This window comes from Boleophthalmus pectinirostris, unplaced genomic scaffold, assembly GCF_026225935.1.
Source record: "Boleophthalmus pectinirostris isolate CB_2022bp ecotype Guang Dong unplaced genomic scaffold, ASM2622593v1 HiC_scaffold_13, whole genome shotgun sequence".
Lineage (NCBI taxonomy): Eukaryota > Metazoa > Chordata > Actinopteri > Gobiiformes > Gobiidae > Boleophthalmus > Boleophthalmus pectinirostris.
In genome coordinates this window covers 19,308,058-19,328,849 of record NW_026571036.1, presented here as the reverse complement: position 1 = coordinate 19,328,849, position 20,792 = coordinate 19,308,058, and the positions used below count along the sequence as shown (strand labels likewise).

General features: G+C 41.0%; 3 protein-coding genes and 3 non-coding genes across 6 annotated transcripts in view; 1 reads left to right on the top strand and 5 right to left on the bottom strand.

Moving 5' to 3' along the window:
- Window positions 1–3,596, top strand: part of eya4 (EYA transcriptional coactivator and phosphatase 4) — a 36,047-nt gene extending 32,451 nt beyond the window's left edge. Inside the window, exons 17-20 of the mRNA XM_055149622.1 lie at window positions 94–208; window positions 285–406; window positions 2,157–2,257; window positions 3,058–3,596. Of these exons, the coding sequence (XP_055005597.1) occupies window positions 94–208; window positions 285–406; window positions 2,157–2,257; window positions 3,058–3,138 (419 nt within the window). The 3' untranslated portion in view covers window positions 3,139–3,596. The remainder of the gene's footprint in view (window positions 1–93; window positions 209–284; window positions 407–2,156; window positions 2,258–3,057) is intronic.
- Window positions 3,597–4,349: 753 nt separating this feature from the next.
- rps12 (ribosomal protein S12) lies at window positions 4,350–6,339 on the bottom strand. The gene is made up of 6 exons (XM_020917147.2): window positions 6,228–6,339; window positions 6,057–6,103; window positions 5,434–5,550; window positions 5,141–5,243; window positions 4,704–4,805; window positions 4,350–4,439 (listed from the first exon to the last, which is right to left on the bottom strand). Exons 2-6 carry the CDS (start codon window positions 6,068–6,070, stop codon window positions 4,377–4,379), a joined length of 399 nt encoding a protein of 132 aa, XP_020772806.1. The 5' UTR covers window positions 6,071–6,103; window positions 6,228–6,339; the 3' UTR covers window positions 4,350–4,376.
- On the bottom strand, window positions 4,894–4,976 carry LOC129407773 (small nucleolar RNA SNORD100). Its single transcript, XR_008631704.1, has one exon. It is a non-coding gene; the product is annotated as a small nucleolar RNA SNORD100 (small nucleolar RNA).
- On the bottom strand, window positions 5,310–5,393 carry LOC129407775 (small nucleolar RNA SNORD100). The gene has a single exon (XR_008631705.1). It is a non-coding gene; the product is annotated as a small nucleolar RNA SNORD100 (small nucleolar RNA).
- LOC129407771 (small nucleolar RNA SNORD101) lies at window positions 5,630–5,705 on the bottom strand. Its single transcript, XR_008631702.1, has one exon. It is a non-coding gene; the product is annotated as a small nucleolar RNA SNORD101 (small nucleolar RNA).
- A 13,039-nt stretch (window positions 6,340–19,378) lies between the features above and the next one.
- Window positions 19,379–20,514, bottom strand: zgc:153284 (uncharacterized protein LOC751696 homolog). Its single transcript, XM_020921119.2, has 3 exons — window positions 20,325–20,514; window positions 20,050–20,217; window positions 19,379–19,556 (listed from the first exon to the last, which is right to left on the bottom strand). The coding sequence occupies exons 1-3, from the start codon at window positions 20,367–20,369 to the stop codon at window positions 19,494–19,496; spliced, it is 276 nt and encodes a 91-aa protein (XP_020776778.1). The 5' UTR covers window positions 20,370–20,514; the 3' UTR covers window positions 19,379–19,493.
- Between the last annotated feature and the right edge of the window lie 278 nt (window positions 20,515–20,792).

The window sequence follows — 20,792 nt, the reverse complement described above, 5'->3', positions numbered from 1 at the left end:
CTTTACCATATCATGACATTTATTGATCTGAAATGTACGACATGTTGCGTGTTTCACATTGTCAGGTTTAATCAGTGCTTTTGCATGTTGTAGGCCTTTTGGGTCCAGCGAAGAGAGATGCCTGGCTGCAGCTCCGGGCAGAGGTGGAGGCTCTGACCGACTCCTGGCTCACACATGCACTCAAGTCTCTGTCCATCATCAGCTCCAGGTAACACACACATTATGATTCATTATATTATTTCATGTTCTTAGGTTAAAATAATCACTCTTTTATTTGATCCTAGGAGTAATTGTGTAAATGTGTTGGTGACGACAACGCAGCTCATCCCAGCTCTGGCTAAAGTCCTGTTATATAGTCTCGGCTCTGTGTTTCCTATTGAAAACATATACAGTGCAACAAAAATAGGTAAGAAACGCATAGACACAACAGCCGCTTCACTAAATACTAGAAGTGGAGACTTGAAGGCAGGGACAGACTGGGACCAAAAAAACAGCCCCTGACTTTTCCCCCACAAATAGGCCTACGATGGGAGGGACATGTGTTGAAACTAACGAGAAAGCCCCCCCCCCACTAATACCACCACCACAATAACAGCAATAATAGCCTGCTGTGAAACTGTTTTGTTAAACGTCTCACAATAATTTTGAGGGTTGTCACAATTAATTGGATTACAAGCTCCTGTGCTCAAGTGCAATGCTTTGTTGCAGCACAAATTAAAAACTGAGGTAACTACATTGACCATAATTCTTTCTTGCTCCATTTCAGTGCAGATTAGATGACGAAATAACTGTTAAACACCTTCAATCTTAATTCTATGTATTAGCACAATGTCAAGGCATTTAAAAAAGAAAAAGCAGCATATCCACAATTTTGTTTAGTTTAAACATAATTTAAGCATATAATTTGCAAAAGAAAAGTAACTGTATTCAGTATTTTGGTTTAAAAACCTGAAATGACTTGAAGCTTAAAGCAAAACTTGACTCAAGGCTTGACTTGGATTTGAGGACTTACTTGCACAACAAGAACTAAATAGTGCATGAAATATCTTGGCATTTTTACACATAATAATTGTGTGGAGCTAAAGGCTAATCTAAATATCATTACACCAATAGAACTCAACAAAATTATTTCTAACATTGAGTCAAAATTGTCAATACTTGCCCATGGCACCACTAGAATTATTAGTACTATTGCTAATACAACTACTGCTACTACCATCACTACCACTACTATCACTACTATGAATTGCTATGTCAAATGTTATACAACTAAATTACATCAAGCCTGGTATTACTTGCATTTGCAATACTTCAAGTCACTTCAGTAAAAGTATCTATTAGGACCTTTGTTTGTATCAAGTTATATTTTTTACAGAATTGTATATCTGATTGTATAGTTACTATATATTACAATTGGCATGTCTATTACTAGTATTTAGTTAATATCTACTCACCCTTACGCCATTGTGAATAAGCCTTAAATAAAACTGACACTTCTGCAGGTCTGGACCCCCACAATTTGCGCGGATTTCATTATCAGCAGGTTACAAAATACTGGTACTGTGTCCAAATTCAAATTAACTCATCATTACACAACAGAAAACCCTGAAACTCAAGCCAAATGTCACTGTTTCTTGTTTAACTACACTTCACATCATTTACGTCATGCAACAATGCTGTAACCATGATGTCCATATAGCAGTGGGTCCGTGTGCACACTGACCTGTTGCCCGTAACTTGCTCTGTACAAAAATGTGTAAAAAATTGAAAATGGGCCACAGTTGTTTCATTACCTTAACATCACTTTTTTTTTTTTCATGAAAACAGTCCAAAACAGTTCCAAAACCATGTATAGCAGACTTTGATTATGAAGAAATGTACCTTTCTTAAAAAAAATACAAATACAAATCTGGGTTGTACAGTAAAGGACTTTATATATGGGCATAAATTGCATCTAATCAAATAAAAAGCTGTGAAAGCCATGTGTTTGTCTCTAGGCAAAGAGAGCTGTTTTGAGCGTATAGTCTCCCGCTTTGGCACTAACATTACATATGTTGTGATTGGCGATGGGAAGGATGAAGAGCATGCCGCCAGCCAGGTAAACAATCACTCTTAACCCCTCTGACCTGTACCCCTCCTGTTTATTTTTGTTGCAGGAAAAGAGAGTTGCTTTGAGCGCATAATGCAAAGGTTTGGCAGGAAAGTAGTGTATGTTGTAATTGGGGACGGTGTGGAAGAGGAGCAGGCGGCCAAAAAGGTAACCTCATCGTGACCCCGCCTACCCCGAGCAGCGTGAGCTCTGATTGGAAGAGGCCTGCCTTGGTGTGCTCTAGTAGATGTTTTGCCCTGGTTATTTGATTCTTTCTGTTCTGCTATTGTGGATTTTCAGACTTTTACTTGCAAAGTTATTAAAAGTTGGGAATTTTCAGCTTATTCTTGAAATGCTTGTGTTCGCCACAGATGTAATTATTGTCATGGTTGACAATAATGTCAATGCAGAATTCTGCTTTGTTGTTCAAAGCAGCTTGCTTGTTGTTTGGGTTTGATTGGTCTTCTATGCTTACAAAGGTGACAAATTAAAAGTTGGGGCAATATTTACCATAAAAACAGAACGCAATGGCCTGCAACTTAAAATATAAACAAAACAAATAAATGATTATAGATATATAGCTTATTAATCATGTATGTATAGCAATTTACTCTAATGTGTGCTTTCTCAGATTTGGAAAACCTGATGCTTTATTATGGTTTAAAGATCTTGGAAAAATTGTAAACCAGTGCATTCTGTTTAATTAATATTTTTCCATAGAGCATTCAGCAATGTGACATATTTCATATTTAAATGTGTCCTTCTCTTCTCTTTGGGTTCATTCATTCATGGTGCTGGGAATTTAAAAAATAAAATGCATGTACTATGTTTGCAGTGTTTTAGAAAGGCAAGTTACAAGCTACATTAGTGTAGCTTGCATGACCTGAGATGATGGTGTGAATAGGATTGCCCAGGATAACTCTACGTAGCATATAAGGTTTACTAATGTGTGTCTCCTCTCTCTACAGCACAACATGCCTTTCTGGAGGATATCCAGTCACTCTGACCTGCTGGCATTACACCAAGCACTGGAGTTCGAGTACCTGTAACTAATACTGCAATATGGACTTAAAATACTATGGACATGGTCAGCCAGGCAGCCCCTTCTTTTGTATAACTATTTAAGAACAAATACACTGCAAATGTTTTTGTGATTTTTTTTTTTTTTTGAACATCTGGATTTACAAACTGAATGGTCTTAAGATGTATATGGGAAAAGAAGAAACAGGAGCAGCTTGCAGAAGTGAAAGAGAACTACAGCAAGCCGGGATGGACAAAACCCAAAATGTTGCTTTGTGAGCCTTTTCCAAGATGTGGACAGTCAGGATTAAGTGTCTGGATGTGCACAGAAAATGCCTGGACGTGCACAGAAACTGCAGCTGCGTTTACTTTGAAGTGTTTCTCTGGTCATATGATAATCACATAAATGCAATATGGGAAAACTTGTGTAAATTATTTACAATAAACTTAAGGGCAGCAATTGGGTGTTTTTCATTTTAAGAGTCTAACTTTGGGGTCTTTAATTTTATGATTTTTGTAAGGATTTTTTTTTTTTGAAAGTTGAGAATGTGAGTCATGATGTGTTGTGCCTTAATTATTTGGATGTCTTCTTTCAGAAATGTATGTATGTAGGATATAAAGGATTAACTGTTTTAAATGTCTGTTTTCTTTCTTTCACCGTTTTGATGACTTGAGAGGTGGAGTTTAGTGCTTCAAGCCAGTACCATCAAGTTGAAAAGTGCTTCTAGATGCATTGAAACAGTTTCAAAATGACCCAACACTGATTAAAATGGATAAAGACTTGGAAGTAATTGGCTGCCAGTGACTCGGACTTGACTTTGAGCCTTGTGACTTGTAAAATACTGCATGTAAAAAAAAAATAATAATAATAATTAAAGGAACAAAGTAATATATTCTACAACTTTCTCCATTTTTGACCAAAGACTTGTTTTAAATAGAGGCTCCATTACCAGGTTAACCTTTTAATCTTCCACACTGGATAAACTACGATTTTGTTATAATAAAAACTGTAGTTAAGGGGCATCTACGTGTATTAGGCAGTGAGGCACCCTTACCACCTTTATTATTCTGTGAACGTCTTAAGTCAGAAAACATGACCAGATAACAAATGCTCACCTCACAGAACCTTAAAATCATTTTCCCTTTCACACTAAACAAAGATTATATTCTGTTGGCAATAATAACTTTGTATCAGTCATCTTAAACACTTTAAATATGTGTAAATTAAACTATGACAAAATTTGTTTTTCAACATTTTATTGCCAATTTACTTCTTGGATTTGAAGTATTCCTCGATGACATCCTTGGCTTGAGACTCTTTGCCATAGTCCTGTAAGGAAAACACCTGGTCAGATTCTGTAGTTTTATTTTGAAATGCTATACAAGGCGATACACTTCCTCCAAAATTAAGCTCTTATAGAAGGGCACTGTAGCCATTCTTAGGGACCCTAGACACCACAGGCAGACGACAGGGCTCGTACCCTGGCAATGATGTAGCCAGTTATTAAAACAGTTGCTTCACACACAGCAAAGCAGCTGCACTTGACTGGCATCTAATCCCAAAACCACAAATGTACAAGTGTATTATCATTACCTTCACAACCACACAGCTGCAGCCCACTACTTTGCGGGGTTTGCCCTCACGGTCAATCTTGCAAAGCCCAACCCACTCACCAAGCTTCTTGTTATCATCAACCTAAAATAAAATAGGCATTTAGACATTTGTATTTCAAGTTACACATTATGGCAAAACCACTGATATTCATTTAAATATAAGCACAGGCTGCATCTCAGACAGAAATTGGGTAACAAAGGCAATCTCCTCACAATATTCAGTAGAGGGAGCCAAATTATCATCACAGATACAGCAGCAAGACAAGGACAAGTAATGAGACTGGTCATTTTAGACTATAGAAAACATTCACTACAATCAAACTTTAAAGACAAAGTGTGAAACCAATTTCAACAGTCTATATAGCCCTTTAAAGCCTACTTAAGAGTGAGGATGCCTGTTGTTTTATGCATTTGTACCTTGATCAGGTTGATCTGATGCTCGGCGCAGAGGGCCTCCACCAGCTTCACATACATGGGCTCATCGCAGTTAGCGGCAAGGACACACAGATGAGCCTGGCGTCTACAAGAGAAATGTCACACTTAAGAAAAATTTGCTGTACTGGCATACTCAACATAAACCAAAGTCCAAATCTCAGACTGAAATTGGGTAACAATGGCAGATTTCCTCATGGAATTCAGTAGAGGGAGCCAAATTATCATCAGTGACTATTTTTGCTGAAATTTATAAACTAAATTCTCAGGCTACATACTTATCCAGGGCCTTGGCAGCCTCACGGATCCCACGAGCCAGGCCATCGTGGATGAGTGCGGTCTTGAGCACTTCAGGCAGAGCCGTGTTGACATCCATCACACCTCCAGCAGCAATGCTACAGACAACAAACATAGTGCCGTGCATTAGTTACACTAAACGTAAAACCTGGTTTAATTCTACAAGTTTAATTTCCAGCGTGTCAGAAAGTGCGTCTCACTCATAGAAGAGTGAAGGGGTATCCGACAAAAGAACTCAAATCATCACTGACGCCAGATAAGCAAAGTAAACTCCTGCATGTGGACATAAGCAACATTATAGCTACTCAATTTGCATTTTGTACATAAAACGCAAGCCTCTGCGTTACTCACTAAAGATAAGACAATTCTGCACAATATATAGCATTAAACGCGTGTGGTTTGTACGACGCATATAAACATGGCAAAGCTGAGATGTACAAACTACTAGATCAGTTCCCGGCTAAAAAGAATCTCAGAAAGAATCACGCATTGCACAATATATATATTCTGAGGAAAACATTTAATCGCGATACCATTTCAAACAAAATCTTACTTATCCATGTGCAAAACTGACGCTTTTGGAACGACGTAGAGGGACACTTACCCTTCCTCGGCCATTGTAGATTACGGATGGATGTAGGACTTAAAGTTCTGCAATACATAACAAATAAATGTGAGGGGTTAATACTGTTCTTATATGTCAGTTTTATAGACATTTTAAAGGCGTGATGGTTGTTTAAATCCACAGATTGTACAAGTAAAACTGAAAACACACCCGTTCCTCCACTCGGTCAGCGGGTAAAGAGGACGTCAAACGTGCGCGACATTGCTTTATTTGCTTGAAAGGACCCACGCACGCGTGATAGGTGTCCTTATGTTTGCCTGTAATTCTAGCGGGACGTATTTAGCATATTTTCAACCAGATTTACATTTTAGTCTATATATCTATCCAATGATTTTGTTCACCATAGATTTAAGATTGTTGCAAGTTCTTGTTCTTTTTATGAAGATATAGAAACCTTTTATTTTACTGTAAACCTGTACATACAAAATTGGGACAATATTTATAAATGGCTCTCCTACAATCTCCCAGACGTGACTCCAGTGGACATACAGACTCTGGACATCATAATTTTGGCTGCACAAATGGCAAAAAAATATATTCTAAACATTACCCTAGGAATATTGTATATTCACAATTGCAAATAGACTGAAAGCACCATTTTTTTTCTGTTTTGTGAAGTCCTTGAGATGATGAATTATTTTAGTGCAGTTAAATCACTTTCTTTTATTGACTGATGCAATTTATATAAGAAGCCTTATGTTTTCACCAGTTTTCCCTTCTCATTTGTCTAACTTATACATAATTTTAAAAAAATGTATTAATATGTGTATACATATTGTATTTATTGATAATACTCAGTGTTTGAACTGTGTTTTTAGCTGATTAGGTTTATGACTTTTCAGGAAAAGAAAAAAATGGGATAGACAATCTATATATATATGTAACCAGAGCAAGATTAGTTAAGTTTCAAAAATGGTTCTTTGGAAATACAAGTTTGGAGCAAACAGCATGAGAACAAGAGGGGGTGTTAGATTTGTGTTCTCATATTATTTTATTCTAACTTTATTATGCACTTTATTTTGTACTGTGAATGTTTTTTTTTACTTCCTGTTGAGTTCACTTCCGCTGTCTTGTTGGATAAAAACGCGGGATCTTGCTGCTGTTATTTTTTTATGTCGCATATGTTAAAATAAAGACACAAAGAAGACAAAACGTATCTTTGCCTGATTCAAGCATGTCCGAGCAGCAAAATAATCTAACAAGCGCAACACAGACTTAAAAATATAGCGATAAAACTCTTGAAACAGCGAAAAAGCACATGGGCTTCACTGCAAAGATGTGCTGGTCTAGACCAGGGGATGTGCTGGTCTAGACCAGGGGCCTCATTTATAAAAACTGCGCAGGAGTTGTCGTAAGTTTGTGCGTACGCCTAGTAGCTATGACAAGGCGTGCGCTACGCAAATTCCATATTTAGAAAACCCACCGCACGCACCAAACCACGCAATCTTTGCTTTATAGATCCCACCTGCAACTACAATTTGCGCACGTAAACCTACGTCACGTCACGCCCTCTCCACACCTCCACCTCACCATAAAAGGAGTATGTGAAGTGACTCGTGAATGAGATTTCCCTAAACATGAGCCAATAATCAGTGGGTTTGACCGAGACACGCGGGACAGAGGGAGGAGGACGCTCCACGCAGCACCACGTGATCACGACAAACACTTTATTAAAGACTTTATTAAAAGGTCAGAGGGGAGTTGACACCAACTCCCCAACCAGAGATTGGGTACGAAACCCCAATAAGTATCACACTGAAAGATAAGATCATGGCCCGAATGAACACAAGGCAACCCCGATGCCAGTTACAGAGGCTAAGTGAAGTACCATGTGAAAGTCTCCTAGACGATGTGAATGCAGCACTGACAGTGATCCCTACCACAACAATCACTGAAACCAATGAGCTGATATACACTTCAGCAGCAGTGATCCTAGATGTGTTGGGCTATAAGAGCAACCATGGGAGCCATGCGATACAATACCCACCATGGCAAAGACGGTTAGAGGCTAAAATCAAGGAGGTGCGGAGAGAAGTGAGCCAACTGTCAGAGGCCCAGAAAGGTGCAATGAAAAAGCAAGTGCCCAAGAGGTACAACCAGTTGCCCATACCTGAAGCACTTGAAACTGCCAAACAAAGGCTCCTTGGCCAGGATGGGATGGGACTCACCCTGAATGGTTAACCCAAGGGCGTACGATCCTGATCCTAAAGGATCCCTTAAAGGGTGCAGTCCCATACAACTATCGGCCAATAACCTGTCTCTCCACAACATGGAAGCTCATGTCAGGCATCATTGCGGCTAAGATAAGTGGGCACAGCACAGAAGGGTATCGGCAAAAACACCAGGGGAGCCAAACACCAACTCCTGGTTGACCGAACAGTCGCCCGCGACTGCAGAACCCGTAAGACCAACCTGTGCACTGCCTGGATTGATTACAAGAAAGCCTATATGACTCAATGCCACACACATGGATCACTGAGTGCTTGAAGCTGTACAATATCAACAGTTCATTGCGAACTCGATGCGGTTGTGGAAAACCACCCTTGAAGCCAAGGGCTTGCACATGTGTCCATCAAATGTGGCATATACCAAGGAGACTCACTGTCACTACTGTTCTGCATAGGCCTGAACCCTCTCAGCCAAATAATCGACCGCACTGGCTATGGATACCGACTCAGAAACGGGGCCACCATCAGTCACCTCCTCTACATGGATGACATCAAGCTGTACACTAAGAGTGAGCGAGACATCGACTCACTGATCCACACCACAAGGATCTACAGTACAGACATTGGGATGTCATTCGGGCTTGAGAAATGTAGCAAAGAGAGGGAAGGTAGTCCACACAGAGGGGGTGTCACTCCCAGAGGGAACAATAGCAGACGTTGAGGACAGTTACAAGTACCTTGGTATCCCACAAGCAAATGGCAACCTCGAAGAGGCAACAAGGAAAGCGGCTACGGCCAAATACCTGCAAAGAGTGAGGCAAGTCCTTAGAAGCCAGCTCAATGGCAAGAACAAGGTGCAGGCAATCAACAGCTACGCCCTGCCAGTGATCAGATACCCTGCAGGGATTGTAAGCTGGCCAAAGGAGGAGATACAGACCACAGATGTTAAGACACGAAAGCTCCTGACCATGCATGGAGGGTTCCATCCCAAATCCAGCACCCTGAGACTGTACGCAGGCCGGAAGGAAGGGGGCCGAGGACTAGTGAGTGTGGGAACCACTGTCCAGGATGAAACATCCAAGCTCCTTGAGTACATCAAGGACAAGGCCCTGGCAGATGAGGTGCTCAGAGAATGTCTCAGACAGTGGGGTCCAGAGGAAGAGGTGCTGGAGGGACCATCATGGCAGGACAAACCCCTACATGGGGCATACCACCCGAACATAACTGAAGCGGCTGATATCAAGAAATCCTACCAATGACTTTAGAGGGCTGGTCTGAAGGACAGCACAGAGGCACTGATCCTGGCTGCTCAGGAGCAGGCACTCGAGCAATAGAGGCCCAGATCTACCACACCAGACAAGACCCACGGTGTAGACTGTGCAAAGAGGCTCCTGAGACAGTCCAGCACATGCAGCAAGATGCTGGCAGGGAAAGCATACATGGAGCGACATAACCAAGTGGCGGGCATAGTGTACAGAAACATCTGTGCAGAGTACGGGCTGGAAACCCCAGGATCAAGGTGGGAAACACCTCCAAAGGTTGTGGAGAATGACCGAGCCAAGATCCTGTGGGACTTCCAGATACAGACTGACAGAATGGTGATGGCGAACCAACCAGACATAGTGGTGGTGGATAAGAAACAGAGCAGAGCCGTGGTGGTTGTCATCGCAATACCAAGCGATGGTAATATCACGAAAAAGGAACACGAGAAGCTAGAGAAATACCAGGGGCTCAAGGAAGAGCTGGAGAGAGCCTGGAAAGTAAAGGCATCAGTGGTGCCTGTGGTGATCGGAGCACTCAGGGCTGTAACCCCCAAACTGGAAGAGTGGCTTCAACAGATACCGGGAAAAACAATGGACATCTCAGTCCAGAAAAGTGCAGTACTGGGAACAGCAAAGATACTGCGCAGAACTCTCAAGCTCCCAGGCCTCTGGTAGAGGACCCGAGCTGAATGAGGGTGAGAGAGACCTACCACCGTGGAAGGTGAGAAACACATTTTTTTTAATATATATATATATATTGGATGAGATCCGTCCTGAGTACCTTAAGTCTCTGGATGTTGTGGGGCTGTCTTGGCTGACACGCCTCTTCAACATCACGTGGCGGTCGGGGACAGTACCCTTGGACTGGCAAACCGGGGTGGTGGTCCCTCTGTATAAGAAGGGGGACTGGAGGGTGTGTTCCAACTATAGGGGGATCACACTCCTCAGCCTCCCCGGTAAGGTCTATGCCAGGGTACTGGAGAGGAGAATCCGGCCGATAGTCGAACCTCGGATCCAGGAAGAGCAGTGTGGTTTTCGTCCTGGCCGTGGAACACTGGACCAGCTCTACACTCTCCATAGGGTGCTCCAGGGTTCATGGGAGATTGCCCAACCAGTCCACATGTGCTTTGTGGATCTGTAGAAGGCATTCGACCGTGTCCCTCGTGGTGTCCTGTGGGGGGTGCTCTGTGAGTATGGGGTCCGGGGCCCTTTGCTAAGGGCTGTCCGGTCCCTGTATGACCGGAGCAGGAGCTGTGTTCGCATTGCCGGCAGTAAGTCAGACCTGTTCCCGGTGCATGTTGGACTCCGCCAGGGCTGTCCTTTGTCACCGGTTCTGTTCATTGTATTTATGGACAGAATTTCTAGGCGCAGTCAGGGGCCGGAGGGGGTCCGGTTTGGGGACCACAGGATCTCATCTCTGCTGTTTGGGGATGATGTTGTCTTGTTGGCTCCATTGAACCAGGACCTGCAATGTGCACTGGGGCGGTTTGCAGCCGAGTGTGAAGCAGCTGGGATGAAGATCAGCTCTTCTAAGTCTGAGGCCATGGTTCTCGACCGGAAAAAGGTGGCTTGCCCTCTCCGGGTGGGTGGGGAGTCTTTGCCTCAAGTGGAGGAGTTCAAGTATCTTGGGGTCTTGTTCACGAGTGAGGGAAGGACGGAACGTGAGATTGACAGGCGGATCGGTGCAGCTTCGGCAGTAGGCAAAGGCGAAGCTCTCGATTTACCGGTCAGTCTTTGTTCCTACTCTCACCTATGGTCATGAGCTCTGGGTAGTGACCGAAAGGACAAGATCGCGGATACAAGCGCTCGAAATGGGTTTCCTCCGCAGGGTGGCTGGGCGCTCCCTTAGAGATAGAGTGAGGAGCTCAGTCACACGGGAGGAGCTCGGAGTAGAGCCGCTGCTCCTCCATGTCGAGAGGAGCCAGTTGAGGTGGCTCGGGCATCTGTTCCGGATGCCTCCTGGGCGCCTCCCTCGGGAGGTGTTCCGGGCATGTCCCACCGGGAAGAGGCCCCGGGGAAGACCCAGGACACGCTGGAGGGACTATGTCTCTTGGCTGGCTTGGGAATGCCTCGGGGTCCCCCCGGAGGAGCTGGAGGACGTGTCTGGGGTGAAGGAAGTCTGGGAGTCCCTGCTTAGGCTGCTGCCCCTGCGACCCGGCCCCGGATAAGTGGACGAAAATGGATGGATGGGTCACATTGACCCGCAACATAATCAATGTAATTTTTTATCAACATAATACAAGGGTTAAATTTATCTCAAATTTCAATAAATCACAAATCTGGTCAGAGTCATCAAAAAAAGACACCTGGTTTTTGGGCAAAATAAAAATAAAAGCTACACATTTTGTAACCGGGGATTTCTGTTTCTTCTGTGTTTGAATATTGTGAATCTGGACATTTGGTTCTTGTATTCCTTCTCCAGCAGATGGTGCCACTGCTCTGATCGACTCGGGGTACTTGGTTCTTGGCTTTTCCTCTGCAAAACTCAGTCAAAAGTAAAAAATTCTCAAGTATAGCACAGCAGTCAGATCTCCCCACATTTCATAATTGAGGTTTTTTTTTTCTTTCTAAATTCTACACACATTACACATTTTATTCAACACTACAATAGTTACAGATTTGCAGAAGAGTTTACAGATGTACTTTTTATTCTAGCAGCAGGAGGCATTTTGTTGACCGACTAAATCAAACCTATAAAAATAACTTATTAAAAGTGTAAGATAAAAGACATATTTAAGTTGGTACAGTCAATACATTAAAGTGCATATGGCATGTTAGCATTTATATTTATTAAGATTTCTACTAATTTTATTTCCTGGTTGAACACAGACAGAAAATACAGAACCAATTTCATAACTTACCTAGCAACCACACTGTGAAAAAGGGGTCAAGACTTGCCTAAATTACACAATAGTTCAATTATTCCTGCATTTGAAAGTTTTAACATAGACGTATTCCTTTTTAGAACCAATATGTCCTTGATTTTTGTGCTTTTCTTTTCTACTTTTGTTCAGAAACTCACACAAAACTGATGTAAAACTATGATAAATATTCACCACAAATGCCATCCTAAAGAAACCAAGTAAAAATAATAATAAAAAAAAAAACAAAAAACTGCCATACACTCTTTAAGATCAGACTAAAACAGGCAGGTTTTACGCTGAAGCAATCCTCTCCATTTATCCAGGCTGGGGACTGGCACAGAGGGACACACACAGCGCCCTCTGTGGCTGGATTAGACCCACCACCTGTGCTTGTATAGAGTTAGAGTGTTAGTAAGTGCGTGCAGCCATACTCACCATAAACAGCAGCCTTTGGACCTGGGAAGACAAGTTTAAAAGTTAAGTAAAACAGTTCAGATCTGCACTGAGAAGAGTCAGAAGATTTAGGGTTAGAACTGTCATTTCACAAGACAAGCGTGAAACAATGTTACAACATACACAATGGCAATATTAATATGACATTTAACCTTTAACCCTGTAAAGTTAAAACAATGTTTAAACAGAAATGTCAATGTATTTCAAACTGGTTAAAATGAACAGACCCTGTGCAAACCTGTGGATTAGGATACGATGACTAGACTTTCAGTTTAGTGTAAGGGTTAGGACCAGAGCCACCACACTCTATAAAGCAGTCCAAATCTGGCCCAGGTCTGGACCAGTTCAGACCAAACCCAATACAACACACATCTTTAAACAATACAAGACTCAAATCAGTTTTCAGACCTTTTTAAAAACAAATGAAACTGTTGAAGGGTTAGTTTACAATAACAGTTTGACCCAACCATAACATGTTTTACCAGCCTGTTTAAATCTGGAACATATTTAGACCAGTCAAGGCACACACCAAAAACACACAAGGGCCCAAGCCCAAGCGCAACCTGTGAAAATTATAGTGTAAACATTTGACTTGGCCCACTCCACATTTAGACCAGGTAAGACCAAGAGAGACCAGCAGTCTCCATAAAAGAAAGTCAACATTTAAATATGGCCCACTTTTGGGCCAGTTTAGACCCAAAACTAAAGCCTGTAACATAAAATCCTCATCATATTCAGGCCTTGTTTTGAGATGATGATTCACACAGAAATGTCACCTATACTACCTGAGTTAAAGTCTGCATGGACAGACGAATAAAAACAGTGAAACCTGCAGCAGTGAAAGATCCCTGTAAGATTATGTGGGTCACAAACCCAAGGTCAAAGGGTCAGAACTATTACATTCAGACCACAAAAGTGACAGAATACAAGAGCCTCAATCCTTGGACCAAAATCCAAGTCAAGATGAGTGGCTGAGCACTCACTTGCAGCAAAAAAGATTCCTTTCTGTGAGGAAACTGCGCAGGTGTATGGCAGCAGCTCACTGCTCCTGACAGGCTGCCCCAGCAGCACTTTGTTGATAATGAATGGGTCAAATGCAGAGGGAGAATTTCCCTCAGAAGGGATTACTAAAATATACTGTACTTTAAGGTTATTCCAAATGATCAGGTTATTCCAAAGATGTGGGTTTCTCCAACCAGAAAACTGAAGAGTTAGTAACATGACAGTCATCACATTTTAGCTTTAGCAGTTTTCAAATAAAATAAACTAACATCTGCTACAGTTGTCACAGATGATTTTCATGTCTCACAGTTGAAAGACATGAAGTATATTTAGCTTAGATTAACTATGAACTAATTAACAATGATAATAATAAACTGATACCTGTAGAAGGGTTAGAGGACACCACCCAAACCTGCAAACACAAAGGAAACAGTAACAAAATACAATAAGTGTTTTATCTTAGGAGAACACAACTAAAACTATCCAACAAAGCATGGTTTCACTTAGTTGTTTCTTAAAAACTATATGTATTTCAGCAAAACAGTTTTATTTTCACCTTTGGGTCTTTGGGGGAAAGCTGATGGAGGTTCAACCCAAAACACAGAGTTTAGGAAACTCTTCCAGTAAGCTGCTCTGGACCAATTCTTTCATTCATTCCATATTTTGGAGCATAGCCTCTGATTTTCCATTCTTCATTCTTAGTTCTTGAGGCTTTTTGACTTCAGATGGAGGCAAAGGTTAATTTTTCACTGGTCAGAAGCACTCATTAGCTTCTATAGCAGTAGTAGATATCACAGAGCTGCTGTAAAAGGGTTAGACACCAACCTAAAATCTGAAACCTCCAGGGTTATTCAGTAACATATGGCAGACATGTTTTAGCTTTAGCTGTTTTAAAATAAAATAAACATCTGCTACAGTTATTGCAGATGATTTTCATGTCTCACAGTTGAAAGACATGAAGTATATTTATCTTAGATTAACTGTGAACTAATTAACAATGATAATAATAAACTGACACCTGTGGAAGGGTTAGAGGACACCACCCAAACCTGCAAACAAAGGAAAAGTTAGAAACAAAATTACAAAACACTAGTCTATTTCTGCAAAACAGTTTTATATTCACCTTTGGGTCTTTGACGGAAAGCTGATGGACGTTCAATCCAAAACTCACAGTTCAGGTAAACTCTTCCAGCAAGGTGGTCTGAGTGCATAACAATTTTCCTTAATTATGCACATGTTTCAGTTTTATTATTACCAACCACCCCCAAATGCAATACAAGGACCCAAATCCAAGTGCCACCTGTGGATATTAAACATTAAAATCTAGAGACCCAAAACCCACAAGAGACCCCACACAGTCTGTTTAAAAGTGTGTGTAGAATATGAAACATTTGAACCAGTTTAGGCCCAAATCTGAGCCATTAAAATCCTCAGTATTCAGATCTTGTTTTGAGACAGCACAAGGTAAAGAATAAAAAGAAAAAAAAAAGGAGGTTTTAGGATTTGAGGGTTACATTGTGACCATTGTACAGTTGGATGCATTTGCTTACGGTTTTTTTAAATTTTTTATCCCATTTGAAACCTTTGATGACACATTTCAATTTTTTGTATTGCACTTGTTTACATTTGCATGTTTGAGTATTTAATGGCAGGTCCTGTATGGTACAGGACCTGCCTTATATCGTTCCTGTTTGGAAAGTGATCATTTAATTCCCACAAATGTACCATTCATTTCATATTATTCCGAGTCATTGTATTCCAGTTCATTGACTCAAGCTTGGTGAACATTTATAAACCTTTTCATTGCAATTTGTTACGTTTGAAAAACACATTTTCCCCCACGGTTTCACCCTTTTGAAAATTACATTTTCACACATCAAAATACCAAGAGATTTTATTTTGTTTTGCTTTTGTTTCATGAGTTTCGTTTGTGGCATAATTCCCTTCATTTTACTGACAAAACCTTTTGCATGTGTTTTCTGTAAGTTTCCGTTTACCAAACAGGACACAAGGCCGCACCTTCACACCTTTTATAACCCTCATGCTCTTCTCAGGGAGGCGAGAAAATAAATAGAAAATATTTTTTTTGAGTCTGACTGACCCGCCCCAAGAGAAAGCAGGAAGGAAAAAAAAAAAAAGTTTCTTCGGGTCTATGTGCCCAGAGGAGAGAGTGAGGGATAATCCACCTTTTTCAATGAACCATCATTTAAAACACATCCACAGAGTGAAATAGATTTCCTTTCAACAAAAGCATCATTATCATTTGAAACTCATCACATCATCGCTTTATTTATTTCAATCCACGTTGCACATTAAAATTAAATAAACCTGAATCAGAGTGAAGAGTAACTACGCCAGCAGCAGCTTCATTCATCCAACATTTACAAACCAACAGTAATTTATTATTGCAATAATGATCCAGTATTCATGAACAAGACTTATCTGGACTTGTAAGACTTACCTGGACTCCTACGTGCTGTTTGTCGTGCTGATGGTGATTTGGGTCCCGCTGCAGTTTTGGCGCGTTTTCCTGAATCCCGCGCGTCCTGCTCCGATGGCTCCACACCGCCTTTTCTTTCTTTGTTGGCTAAAAATGGCGCGCTGCCGTGAGAGGTGCTTCCTCTGACATGAAGCAGCGTTTGAAGTGTTGTCAAGAGTGACTTTAGTGACGCTATCAACAAAGAAAACGCGTTGGCTCGGCTCCCCGGGGCCAGGTCATCTGGTGACAGGTACCTCACCTGTCAGGCAGGTGAGCGCCATTTTTAAAAGAACCCCGCAGCTATCTGTGCCCACTTGACCCACGCCCACTTGGCGGGAATCAACATGACAACTATCCCAAGGTACCTATCTATCTAGCGGTCGCCTTGACTAAGTCCCTCCAAAACACATAACTCTACGCCCCCGCTCCTCACTTCTTCTCAGCGCAAAGAATCTCCCTTCCTCACTTTTTCGGCAGCAGTGCCTTGTCAATTTTCTGTGGGAAACGCTGCTATCTATTCATCCATCCATCGAACTATTCTTTCTTTCCATGCTCCTCCTCAGGAAAGTTTTGAAGAGACACTATGCAGTTTGTCACATGCCAGTGCATTTTCGAGGTTTATAAAGCCTCAGCTCAGTAATATAAACCTTTATAAATTTCATAGGTTTGATTTTCCTGACAGTGTCAGTGTCTCTGTGAACTTCTCACAGATATGAGGATAAAGTCTGCGCTTCACACAGAGAAGAAAGAACAATATTTATGTATACAGTCTATGAACAGCACAAACACTTCAGGCTTTAAACCTTTATCAGGACACAGGCTGTTTTATGATCATAGGATCCATGTTTGGATGCAGCACCTTCATTTTCATTTAAAAATGCCTAAGCTGCCTGTTAAACATAAGGCTATTGCAGCAGTTCTTTAATCGTGAAAAAAAAAAAAACCTTAAATGCTGCTTGTCAGAGTCTCATATAGACTTGAGATGATTTTGGCCAATACGATATGTGACATATTTTGAGAGAACAAATTGTATGTAATGTGAAATAAAGCAACAGTGCGAACAGTTTATTGTACAATATATACATTTTTTGTTTGAAACAGCAACTGTAGAGTTTTGAGTCCTCACAGAGGACATTGAGCACGGACCGTCTTCAGCCTGAAACAAGAGAAAGAAGTTATTTCACATCAGACTGAGCAGAGGAGCGTGCACTGACACTTAAAGATCAGAGAGATTAGAGACATTAACCATCTATGCATGTGCATTTACAGTTTTAAGTACATACTTATAAATATAGACAATTACCATCTCTCCATATGTTTACATTAAAGTAACATCACTTTCAAAGACACAAGTTCAGTTTTCATGGGTGAAGGGTGGAAATGCTGTTATAATGCATAGGTTGTGTATTTTGGTTGGATAAACAATAAATAAATGCAGAACAATGAGTACTCAGAAATGCACGAATCACTTGGACTAGAGCAGAGGTCTTCAACAGGGGGTTGTGGAGGTACTAGGGGGGTCGCGAAATCTTTGGCTGATTTGACATTTATTATTATTATTATTTATTTATTTATTATTATTATTATTTAATCTTTCTTAATTTTTGAAGGATAAGGATGAACTGGTTTTCAGTGGGTTCTGTCTGTTCGCTCCTTCATCCCTGTCAAATCGTAAACTCCTCAGCGCGGATTTTTCGTGTACTGTAGCTCCCCATTACACACATTACGCACAGTGTGTAGGGCACCAAGTATTTGCGATAAGCACTACGTGAATCCTGCAAAACTACTGGCGTAGCATTCGGTGGTGCGGCTCCCGCTCCGTTACAGCTTCACTTTTACGCACAGTGGAACGTAAGCTCCGCACGTACTACCACGCATCGGGAAGGAGCGAGGCGACTTCGGGCGTCTTAACCAGGCTCCGGAGTCCGCACTAGATCAGCCTCCTTTTCCGGTCCGTGGACAGACAGGAGACTGGCTGCGTAGGGGAGCGACGGGGAGAGGAGGGGGAGAAGAGGAGAGGAGGGGGAGAACATGAGAGGAGGAGGAGAAGAGGAGAGGAGGGGGAGAACAGGAGAGAACGGGGAGAAGAGGAGAGGAAGGGGAGCGAACAGGAGAGGAGGGGGAAGTCGTACCTTTCCTCTCGCTCCTCAGGTCAGAATGAGCGGAAAAGTACCGTGGCCCAAATCAAACTCTGCAAGTGCGCGCTGTGGCTCCTCTCTCGTTTAGTCAGATCATTAAAAAAAAAGTCACACTTGGAGCACATTTTCTGTGGTGTCGTTGCTCCGTTGCTCTGGCTTTCTCAGACTCACCGCGAGCGCACAAAGTTTATCTTAAACTTTAGGCCTGAATTAGCTTTGGGTCACTCAGGTTTATTTTTGTCATGAAACGTGTGCTTTTTCTGCAGAAACAGGAATTAATATTGTTCAGACAAATAATATAGTGGTTTGAGTTGAGCTGGCTCCCAGGGTGCTGTTAGGATCCCGACCCAGTGCACTCAAATGCCAAACACGACTCAAATAAAGTGATAAGAGTACATTTAACACGATAAAAATATCTCTATGCAGATACACGATAAACTTTAATCAAAATATTAAACACATAGCCTAATACAAAATAACGACTTTATAATTTTTATTTTTTTTATCTAGGTCAAATTAGGGAGTGCGGCGCACTTGCGCCCTCTATAGACCAACAGCCAGTGGTTCTATCAGAGCAGGAAAAGGGGACATGGACTCTATTAGGAAAATAAACTCATGATAAAAATAAATATAGACATATTATTGAGCTATGACCACATAAACCTCTAAAATGCAATGACATACAGTACATTGTACAGTTTGTCCAAAATTCCCCTGGGGAGGACCTCAGACTCCTTGATGCACATATCGTCATACATTTAATGTTAAGTAATACATTAAATTCACCAACGTTACAAACTACAAACTGCCATTTTTTTGCCCTCAAAGGTGTCCTACTTTTTGCTAACTGCAATCACCTTACTCCTACTCCTACACCTACTTTATTCCAATCACAGAACTTGGACAGTAAAAATATATAAAAAATATAACACACATTAGCCTACATAATAAGATTTTATTTTTGGTGTGTTGTGCATTCATATGCCCAAGATGCTCCAAAACACCATGTGTCAGTAACTGTTGTCTTTGGAAAACAAAGTACAATGAATTTCACATTTTAAGAAAGGCTTCCAGACGTTCTTCTTCTATTGCATTTTCAAATGCTGTGAAGTCCTAGCAGGGAAAAAAAAGAAATGGGGAATAAGGTTACTGAAAATTACAAAAGATATATAGGTTATTTGTGAAGCATATGTAGACAATAGGCCAAGTTAGTTTGATTTGAGTACCAGTTTTAAATATCTAATGTATAGGCTGCTTACTGATTATTAAGGTATACTGTTTGTTTACATTAGTAAAATATTTACAGATGTGGGCTGTATAAGGCTATTACCATCATCAGTAGACTCTGAGAAAACACTTCACAGAAGGACATTAGGATATTATGCCCATTATAATCCAATTGAAAGCCACAAAATATAATGATAACATGTAATAACATGTGAAGTAATGATTTTGATATTTCCGCAATGTCACCAGCTAAAGAGATCTAATGTAACTTACAACAGATAAACAGGCAAATTTACAGACAGCAAATGGAGATAAATAAAACCATTTTCGGGTCTATGTGACCCCGAGGAGAGTGTGAGGGTTAAAGTCTGATACTTACCCCACAGTAGGAGTCACCTCTGCAGATTTGAGGTGGTAGAGCTTTGGGATCGCCCACAAGCTTTCTCATTAAGTCTTTATCGTCAGAATTCTGAGAAATATCCACAGCCCTAAAATCAATTTTTTTAGCGGTAAGGACCATGATCATCTTTTCTTGTCTTTTCTTCATCTGGAGAAAGTACAATATCATTCAGAGCTGTATTGCTATAAGTACACATATAGAGAGAGTGGAGGCTAAATAAGAAGACTCAAATCATAAAAACACATTACACTTACCTCTGTATTTCCACTGACACTGGAGTAATACAACACAAGGGCCATATTAATCTACAAAAGTAAACACAGATCCACACTTGGGAAGAGGAGAATGACTCAAGTGACTGTTGTTTTAGGTGTAATAGTGAAGGAGGAATGTGTCAGTGACAGACCAGGTGAGCAGGTTTGGACATGGTTTTCTGCTTGCCTGGGAAGCAGCCACACCCCTCCAATAACAGGGGTTCCAGTTGGAGCTTGTTTCTCCACGCATGCGCATACACACAACATTGCAAAATCACAGGGAGTTTCAAGACTGATATTAATAAACTTTATTCATGAAATATAATCATTATAAAATGCTGATAAAGTAAAAATGTACTTACTGAGATTTACATAAAGCCATTGCACTTGTTTAAACCAATGTAAATTAAAAGTGTGTATAATATTAATATTATAATATATTAAAATTATAATAGTAGAATATTTTTT

What these genes read in the sequence shown, in the direction of transcription:
- rps12 (XM_020917147.2), bottom strand. An exon ending in GCTGCCAAGGCCCTGGATAA is followed by an intron (nt 5,244 to 5,433) that starts GTATGTAGCCTG and finishes TTTCTCTTGTAG; the next exon opens with ACGCCAGGCTCATCTGTGTG. An exon ending in GCAGCTGTGTGGTTGTGAAG is followed by an intron (nt 4,440 to 4,703) that starts GTAATGATAATA and finishes TTTTCCTTACAG; the next exon opens with GACTATGGCAAAGAGTCTCA.
- zgc:153284 (XM_020921119.2), bottom strand. Translation starts at nt 20,369, where the DNA reads ATGGCCCTTGTGTTGTATTACTCCAGTGTCAGTGGAAATACAGAG. An exon ending in GTGTCAGTGGAAATACAGAG is followed by an intron (nt 20,218 to 20,324) that starts GTAAGTGTAATG and finishes TACTTTCTCCAG; the next exon opens with ATGAAGAAAAGACAAGAAAA. An exon ending in GAGGTGACTCCTACTGTGGG is followed by an intron (nt 19,557 to 20,049) that starts GTAAGTATCAGA and finishes TTTCCCTGCTAG; the next exon opens with GACTTCACAGCATTTGAAAA.